Source organism: Aquarana catesbeiana, linkage group LG03, assembly GCF_042186555.1.
Source record: "Aquarana catesbeiana isolate 2022-GZ linkage group LG03, ASM4218655v1, whole genome shotgun sequence".
Lineage (NCBI taxonomy): Eukaryota > Metazoa > Chordata > Amphibia > Anura > Ranidae > Aquarana > Aquarana catesbeiana.
Window position 1 is genome coordinate 456,580,784 of NC_133326.1, and position 12,016 is coordinate 456,592,799.

General features: G+C 41.0%; 1 protein-coding gene across 2 annotated transcripts in view; it reads right to left on the minus strand.

The window, feature by feature from the left end:
* The window catches only part of GABRA1 (gamma-aminobutyric acid type A receptor subunit alpha1), a 415,182-nt gene that overhangs the window by 76,383 nt on the left and 326,783 nt on the right, over positions 1-12,016 (minus strand). For both annotated transcript variants that reach the window (XM_073620840.1, XM_073620839.1), the window contains exon 8: positions 5,934-6,086. In XM_073620840.1, the coding sequence (XP_073476941.1) occupies positions 5,934-6,086 (153 nt within the window). The remainder of the gene's footprint in view (positions 1-5,933; positions 6,087-12,016) is intronic.

A 12,016-nucleotide genomic window follows, 5' to 3' on the forward strand; every position in this document is an offset into this window, starting at 1 on the left:
CACTCCCAATGGCAGCCTAATAAAAGCTGAGAAGGTCATGTTCTGAAAAGTTTGACCTCCACAGCTCCCTCAAGTAGTACAGTTTCTAAAGAGCACTCTCCACCAGATGGGATATGTACCCCAATGAACTAATTTCAGTTTATCTCCCTAATGTGGATATGGTTAAAAATAAAAAAAATGTAAACATGTCAAAACCTTTCATCCCTGCCATACTCACCCGTTTCACACTCCAGCAATGGGTCTTCCTCCACTATACAAAGCTGTTGCAGCAAATCAGTTGCCACCAGCACCTCAGCCAATCTATGGTCAGGCTCCGTCTTAAAGGGTCAGGGCATGTGCTGCTTGGTGTTTGAGCATGATGTCACCATGCTAGCTGCCAAGCCCCCTATGACTGATAGAGACTTCCCAAACTAGTCTACAGTGATCATCTGTGATCCTAGTATATTCCCAGTGTTCCTGACTTCAGTGTTTCTCTGTGACTCCCTGTGTATCTCAGCCTAAAACATGCAACCAGTACCTACTTAATTAAATGTGTTTTCAAGCCAGCAACTTGCACTCCACACCTGTATGATTCTATGTTCACCCCAGCTATTAACCAGCATACTTTTACCTGTGAATTCCTTGTGCACCCTAGCCAGCATCCGTCTTTAATTATCTCCTGTACCCTGCATCCAAGCACCTGTGTGTATGTTTCAGCCAACAACTTGTTACCAGCCACCTATGTGATTCCCAGAGCACTCCAGCCTGCATCCAGTCTCCTTTCACTTGTGTGCCTACTGTACTCTCCAGACTTCTCCACCAAGCCAGTAACAATTGCTGAAAACCAGGCTGCTCTCTAGACCCTGTGCCTTGGCCTTTCCAAAGGCATTCACCTTTACTGAACAAGCAAGCACGCTGACTCCATTTGCTGAAGTGCCATTTGGTATCCATTCTTTGCAGTATCCTTTGCTTCTCTGTGACTCTGCAAGGCTCTCTGTGTGGCTTACACCAGCACCTAGCCTCATCTGCTGCTATCAAGTCCTGGTTAGCCAATCTGCCCCTTGTGTGAATGAATTCTCCATCCGTGACAGATACCCCATATGTTAAAAAGAATGTAAACCTGGCCATAGATTAATCCAAATTCAGCTGGTTTAGCAGGGACCTGCCAAATTTTGATCAATCTATGGCTGCTCCTGTATATCTAACAATAAACTTCTCATGAACAAGCTTGTTGTAAATTTTTCTTCAATCAGCGTATGTAGTCAATCAGCTGCAGGGCTGATCAGTGCATTCTGGCAGCAAGGAGGTTTCCTGTATTCACCTTGACTGTGTGAAGGGGGGAACCGGTGAAGTTTTTTTTGTTCAGCCCACCGGCTGAATGAAAAAAAAAAGGAGCTGTGTATGGACAGCTTACATGGTTTTCAACTTCAATACATTGCTCACTGTCTTTTTAAGTACCCTAATAGCGCATACAAATATTTGTAAACAGAAGTATCTTTTGCCTTCAGAACGAAGCAGTTTTCAAAGTGTTATTCTCCAGGTTTTATACATCAAATAGGTGTTAAGCTTGTTTTAGGCCGGTTCAGCAGGAACTGTCTGAATTTTGATTAATCTTTGGCCGTTCCTGCTCGACTGAAGTTGATTTAATTAACAACCTCTATCGAACAGGAACATTGGAAAACATTTTTCGATCAGTGGCTGCAGCCAATACCAAGAAATACAGCATTAAATTACTTCACATTTGATCCCTACATTAGGCATCAGTGATATACCATACTTTCTTTGAAAGCAGCTGCCAAATACAAGGACTGGCAGTTACAGAGTGTCTCCAAATTAAGGTGAACAACTACAGGTATACAACTAATCCTCAGACTTGGATTGAAGTGCATAAAAAAGAATGCTCCTTATTGTGTCCTGTTACATTTTTATTCATGTTAGGAGAAAACTGTGACTTCCCTAAAGCAAAAAGTATGCCCTACACTACAGCATAATACCTTCCACGATCTAACTACTGCATTATTGGAGCCCTTCACACTCCTCCCTCCAACATTTTACTCTTAACCTATTCCTTGAATGTTTCGCCTCCACTTTGCATAATGCTTGTACAAAAAACATTCTTGAAAAAAGTACATTCAATGGACATCAGTGGATATAAAACACAGGCAGTAACACACACACACCGCTGCATAGGTGTGAACAGACCCTTAGGAGAAGGCAAAGTTCAATAACTGATAACATTTTTCTGCAATAACTGATCTACCTGCACCAAAGTAGTAGACTTCTTCCCTTTGAATGCCTTATTGTTGTGTTGTAATGAATAAATCCTCCTGCTCTGTCCCTAGGGAGTTAAACTTATTTTTTATTTAATTGGCCAAGGTTCCAACAAATACTAATTAACTGTATTATAATAAGAAGTAGAATGTTACAACATCCAACAGATAAATTGTACTTTTTTAAGGTTGTATCTGAACATATTCTGCACATCACATGCCTTTGTGTTACCTTGACAACTGTAGATATTAATATATTACATCTACTGCAGTGTTTTCACAATGTTGTTCGCAGTGAAAATTCTAGCAAAAAAAAACTGATGGCCAGGAGTGTCACATAACAAGAAACGTATTTGGCATTTAATGGTATATTTTGGAAACCTGTTATTTTATTCCCTAAGGAAATATCAAATGCACAAATAACTGAATTCTAATGAATAGATTTCTGCTGAACTGCAAAATTGGCTGCAGTATTTTTAATGTCTTTGCAGAGCAATGCTAGCAAGTTCAAAAGAGTTGCTAGGGAATATGTCGACCAATTAGCAGGGCATAGCTTAAGTTTTACCAAGGCAAACAGTTGACCATTTTCCTTTTTTGACAATCCTTTAACAAAGCAGGGTATGTTATTCTCACTTTCTTAATCCATCTCAAAACCTTCCTGTCAATCTTGATTAGGTTGTGATAACCCGCTTCATGACGTAATGGTGTTTTAGCTTTTATTTTTAACCAAGGTCATTCGATATTCAAAGTTAAAGTATTTTTTTTTTTTTTTTTTTTGGTGAGCTATCTTCAGTCTAGAAACTTGAGGGGATGTTTTCCAAGGGGTTGAAGGATCTAAGACAGTGGTTCTCAACTCCTGTCCCCGGGACCCACTAACAGGCCAGATTTTAGGTATTACCTTGGGGAGATGCAGAACAGAATACTGCAATCCCTAAGCAGCAAACAATATCACCTGCGATCTTTTTCAGTTATCTTGCAAACCTGGCCTGTTAGTTGGTCCTGAGGACAGGATTTGGGAACCACTGATCTAAGATATCTTAGGAAACATCAGGGAGACATAGTGGGAACAGTGGTTTCTACTGAAACTGCCTCAACCTTTGGTACTATTGTCCTGCTTTCTTCTACAAAACCCTCATAAAAAGGTACTGAATGGTGATCTTGTTATAGTTGTCCTGTTGTTACATCTTAGCATGTTATTAGAATTACAGTTTTAGGAGTGCCATAATATTGCTACAGACAAGTTTGAATGCAGAATTTCAACCGTGGTTTAAAATCACACACATTATGCTATCAGTCAGCTGCTATTGACAAATGTAGAGGCATTCATGTCACTAAAACTTTCCCAATCCACTCACACTCTGAACAATGTTGCGACCAGAAGTGATATACATTACTGCTATTTTATTGTGTTGCTACTCCTACAGCTAATAGGAGTTGTTGCAGATATATTAAAAAAAAAATGCCTTCGTTTTTAAAGAGAAACTATGATTTTCTCTGTGCTTACATTGGTCAGGCTTCGCTTGATGTAAGTGTCTAATATTCAGAGGGCCACAGGGGATGTTGACAATCACTGTATTATGTTAAATAGGTGAAAACAGATGTAGTTTCAAACTACTCATTCAAAGTAGAGCAATGAAAATTATATACATGAACATAAAAAAAGGAATATTTAAAAAATAGTGTCCATATTCAAAAAATGTCCATATCAAAAAACTCATAAATCAAAAGTCCATTGTGAAAAAGTGGTGTAAATCTTCATACAAAAACTTAAACTTAAATCACCAAGAACCCTTCACCAAAGTGATCAAGTGGCAATTCTACACCCTTATAGACTGAGGCTCACCAGATTGTATAGAATTCAATCGCATATGCAATTAATCTTGCTCCAAGCAGTTGACAATCCAAAGCTCTGCTCATATCTATCCAGACTGAAAAATAGATGATACCTCTCTCCACATGTAGAGATAAAATCAACACAGAGCCTCCAATAGCGTAAAACCTCTTAGGTAACAATTTTAATGAAAAAGGTAATGCTCTTACATCATAATTAAAAATAAAATGCTTTTTGTTACAAGCCGGGTGCCTGCATGCTGCGTTTTAGATCTCTCCTAGCTCGCACTCACAGAAGTTTTTGTATCAAGATTTGCACCACTTTTTCACAAGGTACTTTTGATTAATTAGTTTTTTGATATGGACATTTTTTTAAATATGGACACTATTTTTTATATATTCCTATTTTTCTGTTTATGTATGTTATTTTCATTGCACTACTGTGAACGAGTAGTTTGACACTACATCTGTTTTCATCTATTTTACATATTATTTCATTTTTAAGTAGCAACACTTTTATTATTCATTTATTTTATATTAGCGCAGTGCTTGTTTGATTATTTTAATCACTGTATTAGTCAATGCCACATACAGTGATATAAGTGATCCTCTAAGTGCTTCTGAATGAATGATGCCCTGTGTTCAGTGTACAGAGGGGAAGCTGCAGGAGTAGCACCCAGAAGACCATGTCTATTATTGTATGTAGCTCAGACTACTACAGAGAATTTCAGGATCTATGATATATCCTCTACTCTGAACCAAGTAAAATGCCTTTTAATTACAATTATTTTTTTTATTCTATAAAGTGGAGGACTTTGTGGGGCATAGAAAATACAGAAGATCCGTGCATTCTTTGCCATTTTTAATAGGCACCTTACTGCCTACTTTTTTGGAACATGGTTGATATGGAACAACACAGTGTTTTTAAGCATAGGCTGGTATTTATTAAAAAGGTAACCTATTTTGCTGGCACAAAGCAACCAACCAAGGCAAACTGTCATTTGGGTTGGCATCAGAAGACTAAAGCCTCGTAAACACAATCAGATTGTTGGCCAACAAAGCGTCAGACTTTTGTCCGAAGCGTCAGACTTTTGTCCGAAGGACGTTGGCCAGGAACTTGTCTTGCATAAAAACGGTACACAATTGTCGGTCAACAAACACGAACGTAGCGCCACCCTTTGGGAACCTTCTGCTAATGTCGTGTTTGGTGAGCATTGATTCCGAGCATATGTGGTTGTGCTTTGGACTTTTGTGTGACGGACTTGTGTACACACAATAGGAAAATCTGACAACAGACCATTGTCCGCCGAAAAACCTAGCCTGCCATCCAACATTTGTTGGCGGAAAGTTGGACAACAATTGTCTGATGGAGCATACTATTGGTCGGATTTTAGGCAAATAGTCTATCATCACACAATTCCCTGCCGAAAATCCGAACGTGTGTATGAGGCTTTAGACTTACACATGCTCACAGCCTTCCTGATATAGGGGTTTGTGTCTTATACATTGCATTATTTGATTAAGGAGAGACTGGGCCATGTATTATTTCACTAAACAATGTAAAAAGCAGTGGGGAAAAATAGCAGACTAGAATATTTTAACATGGTAAAGGTGGCAGTAGATCAGACAAAGGCTTTCAAAAGCATAAAAGCTTTTTAAAAAATCGCTCATTTTTAACAGTAACTGTAATGCAGATATATATTCTGAGCCATGATTTTTTTTTTAATGTAATAAGGTTTAGCAGCATTTAGAAACAACAGTACAAAATGACACAACGTATTGTACATATGTCCAGCTCCACATATGTCCAGCTCCACAATGACAGCATGTAAAGATCAGCTTCTTGAAACTTACCAAACACAGTTCTTGCAGGAACAGACTCTCTGTTGAGCCAGAAAGACACTTGGGATAGTATAACTGTCATAATGCATGGCAGATAGGTTTGAATTACAAAGTATCCAATCTTCCTTTTTAAGTGAAAGTGGGTTGTCATGACAACATATTCACCTGGAAGAAAAAGTATATATTTAAAATATAAATTTTGTTATTGCAATATGTACACTTCAAAACATGAACTGGACAAAGAAAGATCTTCCAAGCATGCAATGATAATTGTACGATGATTTTTTGGCCAATAAGAGGATACAATGTACCCAATTTGATCAGTCAGGTTTCTATAATTTTAACACTGCAGATATGGAAGGTCGTATGTGGTTATCAATTTTGCCAGTACCTGTCATCAAATATGAAGCAGGATTTTTAAATTATTCAATGTTAGGCTCCAAAAGTATTTAATGAAAAGGTATCCATTATTACAATATTTTCTTTTTGGACTGCTTGGAGTTACAGTATGTTTAACCTCTTGCTGACTGCAGTATAGCCAAATGATGGCTACAGCATGGACGCCCAGTTCTGGGAGGGAACGTTATATGATGTCCCCCCTTGTGATCTCACCCATCGTTGCGCACAGGGGCGGCGTGCTCTTTGAGCACTATGTCCTCCCTCTGTGTGAAAGGGACATCTACACTTATAATCAGGGCACTGATAATTAGTGTCCTGATTATCAGTGCAGTCCCTACAGTGCCCACTGGTGCTGCCTATCAGTGCCCACTAGTGCTGCCAATTAGTGCCCACCAGTGCTGCCAATCAGTGCCCACCAGTGCTGCCAATCAGTGCCAGAATGTGTTTACACATTCTAAAATGAAAGAGAGGAAGATGTGCTCTCTGCCTCTCCCTACAGTGCAGTACCCAGGCTATTTGTATGTGTGTTTATATATGTGTGTGCATGTATGTGTGTGTGTGCATATATATGTGCATCTGTATGTGTGTGTGTGTGTGCGCATGTATGTGTGTGAGTGTGTGTGCGTATATATATATACAGTTGTGCTCAGAATAAGTTTCAGAATTTATGATTTCTTGTTCGGGATGCAAAGAAAAACCCACAAATAACTTCAGGTAAAATACAGGACTCTCTGAAAAAATGTGGTGTGGCTGTTTCAAGATGCACAATAAGGAGGCACTTGAAGAAAGATGGGCTGCATGGCCGAGTCCCTAGAAGAAAGCCATTACTATGCAAATGCCACAAAGTATCCCGCATACAATACACCCAACAGCACAGAGACAAGCCTCAAACCTTCTGGCACAAAGTCATTTAGAGTGATGAGACCAAAATTTAGCTTTGTGGCCATAACCATAAACACTACATTTGGAGAGGAGTCAACAAGGCCTACGATGAAAGGTACGGAGGTGGATCGCTGCTGTTTTGGGAATGTGTGAGCTACAAAATCACAGGACATTTGGTCAAAATTGTTGGCAAGATGAATGCAGTATGTTATTAAAAAACACTGGAGGAACATTTGCATTCATCAGCCAGGAAGCTGCGCATGGGATGTACTTAGACATTCCAACATTACAATGATCCAAAACACAAAACCAAGTCGACCTGTCATTTGCTACAGCAGAATAAAGTGAAGGTTCTGGAGTGGCCATCTCAGTCTTCTGACCTCAATATCATTAAGCCACTCTGGGGAGTAGGGATGAGCCAAACACACCCCGGTTCGGTTCGCACCAGAACCTGCGAACGGACCGAAAATTCGTACGAATGTTAGAACCCCATTTACGTCTATGGGACTCGAATGTTTGAAATCAAAAGTGCTCATTTTAAAGGCTAATTTTCATGGTATTGTCCTAAAAAGGCTTTGGGGACCCAGGTCCTGCCCCAGGGGACATGTATCAATGCAAAAAAACTTTTAAAAACTGACGTTTTTTCGGGAGCAGTGATTTTAATGATGCTTAAAGTAAAAAACAAAAACTGAAATATTCCTTTAAATATCGTACCTGGGGGGTGTCTATAGTATGCCTGTAAAGTGGCACATGTTTCCCGTGCTTAGAACAGTCCCTGCACAAAATGCCATCTTTAAAGGAAAAAAAGTCATTTAAAACTGCTTGCGGCTTTAATGTAATGTCAGGTCCTGGCAATATGGATGGAAATCAGTGAGACAAACGGCATGGGTACCCTCCAGTCCATTACCAGGCCCTTTGGGTCCTGTATGGATATTAAGGGGAACCCCGCACCCAAATTAAAAAAAGGAAAGGCGTGGGGCCCCCAGGCCCTATATACTCTGAACAGCAGTATACAGGCGGTGCAAACAAGACAGGGACTGTAGGTTTGTTGTTAAGTAGAATCTGTGTGTAATTTTGAACTGGTACATTTTTTAATTTTCAAAAGTTTTTATTTGGCAAAGTCAAACATAACACGTATAAAAGTAGTCATTCACATACTTGTAAACATTAAAATAGTATTACTTATAACGGAAGGCACTTATGTGACGGTATAAGGTAAGTTAAATAAGAATGTTATTAGCACCATTTTAAGGTACATACATATATTAGTACAGATTGCAGATTATTTATGTGCAAGTTGTGGGTTCCTGTAGCCATTTGTCCCATATTTTACTGTATTTAATTGGACAACCTCTATGAATATAAAGGAATTTTTTATATTGAAGGGTCGTGTTTATATCCCTTTTCCAGTCTAGTATATTGGAGGGTTCGGGTCTCATCCATTTCCTAGCGATAAGTTTTCTAGCTGAGAATAGTGTTTCTTGAAGGAATATTTGCGTAAATTTATCGAGTACATTTGGAAATATCCCTAAAAGGCATTGTTTCAGGTCAAGGGTTAGTGGAGATTCCATGACATCATGGAGAAAGGTGACTATTTATTTCCAATACTCTTGTATTTTGCGACAAGACCATATAAGGTGAAAGAATGTGCCGGTTTCAGTGCCGCACATTGGGTATAGAATGGGTTGATTCTGCTTGTATCTCGCAACCCTGATAGAGGTAAGGTAAGCTAGGTCAATTATATAAATCTGGGAAAGCCTGTCTGAGAGCTTAGGTGATACCAGTTTACATGTCTCCAATGCTTCCTCCCATTCCCCATCTTCCAGTGTCCCGACCTCTCTCTCCCATCGTGGTTTTAGTGCATATACCAGTTTTGCAGATATTGGAGTGGAAAGCATATTGTAGAAACAAGAGATACGTTTTTTTGGATCATTACTTTTAATAATAGCTATAATAGGATTTGGGGTGGGTTGTGGAACAGAGTTGTGGAATTGCGTCTGGGTCGCATGTCTGACCTGGAGGAAGCGGAAGAACATATGGTTAGGAATTGCAAACTCCCCTTTTATGCCCCGTACACACGGTCGGATTTTCCGATGGAAAATGTCTGATCGGAGTGTGTTGTCGGAAATTCCGACCGTGTGTGGGCTCCATCGGACATTTTCCATCGGATTTTCCGACACACAAAGTTGGACAGCAGGAGATAAAATTTTCCGACAACAAAATCCGATCACGTCAATTCCGACCGTGTGTGGCCTGTTCCGACGCACAAAGTGCCACGCATGCTCAGAAGAAATTCCGAGACGGGACAGCTCATTCTGGTAAACTTAGCGTTCGCAATGGATACAGCACTTTTGTCACGCTGCAATGTTAAAAATGGTTTAATACAGCGCACGCTCTTCTTCTTTATAATGTGACAAGAATTAAGTAGTTTTGCTGCTCATATTCACACACACTTCTCACAAACTTCTTTCGTTACTATTTATCGGGATTCCCTCAATATATTTTGATTGCTCACATCTGACAACATATTTTTGTATATTTTTTATATATTTTTGAGCTTTAATGTAGATTCTTTTTTTGTGTTTCTATTTTATTTTTTTTATTTTTGCGATTTTGATTTGTACTCCCGAAAATGTTTGAGTGTGTTTTTTGTGACAAGTTCCCACAACACCATTGATATGTTGTTCTATTTAATCTGTAGGAGATTGTTTGGTGTTGTTGTCTCTTGTTAATTTCACATTTTATGTTAGAAATGTACCTGAATCCTCACCAACAAACTGTCCTTTTTGGATGAAAACACACACAGGAGAGTAGAATTTACCTAAAAAATTTATTAAGGGCTCACAACTATAAACAAAGAGGGAGGCAACCCTGGAGAAACTGCAGAAGTGGGTGAAGCCTTGGACCCCCAGGGCAGACATCAACTATTTAAAAGCAAAATTGGTGGCCTGAGGAGTCCTTATCTAAGGGAGGGCAGTGTGGTCCAGAAGTCCCAGAGATCCGGAAAGCAGCAGATGACATTTATGTCCCCAGGCTGTGGTCATACGAGAGACTGCATCTTCTGTCAGACCAGACTGAACCCAGGGTCATCACTCTCTGGTCTTCTTTCCACGCCTCCTTCCACGTGGTGGCTCTGGTGGTGGAGTTGTGGCAGCAGGAGGAGGAGGAGGATCGTCCATCTCAATGACATCCGTCTTGGGTGTTAGTTCCCCACTCACCCCCTTACGTAGGACTTTATAAATAAGGTCCTCAGAGAGCCTGCGTTGGCCCTCCTGCATGCCCTGCAATTTGGTGGCAGCCATGCAGGCAAAGGCCTCTTCAGGAGTTGGTAAGGCTCTGAGGGACGCAGAAGCCTCCTGGATCAGCCTGAATGCTGAATCCTGCACGGGACTCGGAGTCGTCTTCCTGGCTCGTTTATGTGGCAGGCGGAGGGGAGGGACCTGAGACTCAGTCAGGCTGCGACTTGTCCCAGGCTTCTCCTGGCTGACACTTAGCCCCGCCTCCTCCTGGCTGCCACTAATCCCCGCCTCCTCCTGACTGCCACATTCCACAACCTCCTCCTGGCTGAGGTCTTCCTGTGTATGAAAAAGGGACATAGTTTTAGTATTTTTTTCATCAATCACACACAATTTTCACCTCCTGACTGCTGCAAATTGAATGTTAACAAATATAACAGACTATCATTCTGAGCCCAGCATTTTTCATTCTTGTCCCAATTTTGGGTGCCCACTACTGTCTATTGATATGTAAAACACTTTTTTCAATCAGCAATTAGTGATCAATAATAAAATCTAGTAAACATCATTTATTTATTGACCAGAAATCCGTAGAAGAATGCTATACCTGACTCCAGCTGGGCTCCTCCATTTCTTCCTGGCTGGAAGGCCCAGGTTGGACATTGGAAGCCTCAGCTGGGGTGGAAGGAAGTGTGGAAGGAAGAGTAGAGAGGGATTCCCTGACTTCAGTGTGGTCTGACAGAAATCGCAGTCTCTCATAGTACCACAGCCTGGGGACATAAACATCATCTGCTGCAGCTCCGGATCTCTGGGAATCCGTGACCTTCTTGTGCTCCCTTAGATAAGTGCTCCTCAGGCCACCAATTTTGGCTTTTAAATAAGGGATGGTTGCTGTGGGGACCAGCGGCTTCACCAACTCCAGCAGTTTCTCCAGCGCTGCCTGCCTCTTCTGTTTGTGGTTATAGTGGGGGTGTCTCACTTGCCACAGACAGGGCAGCTCCCTGTACTTGTCTATGAACAGGGGCAGGAAATTGTGGTCGTTGAACCCATCCATTTTCTCTGCAAGACACAACACAAGACAAACCCTAATGTCAGGCAAAACTCCCCTAATCTTGTTACAATATAGGCTTCCATTTCGAAGCAGTATAGGCGCAAGTTTAGATCTTACCTTCGTTATCACGATCGGTGTCTCCGATGTTCCTTCCTCCGCTCACAGATCGTATGTAATACGCACGTGTGTTACGCTTTATACACACTGTGCATGCGTATAACTCCGCCCGCCCCTGACGTTCTTTCTAGTCTATTCCCTGCCCCTTTTCGTTCGGCGCAGTGGGGGAAGAGCACATGGCGGATAGACAGCAGGTGCGTGCTAATTGTAGCAACGAGGAGGAGGAGGAGAGGCCGGAGCCTGAAACGTCCCGATCCAGAAGGAGATTTAAGGACTCAAATATGTCCTTTGGGGAGATGTTGGAGATGGTGGACATCCTGAAGAAGGCCGACTATGATGGAAAGTATGGGCCTTACCCCAACCCCAATGTCCAAAAGGCCAAGATCATGGCGAAAGTGGTCAGGAGTCTG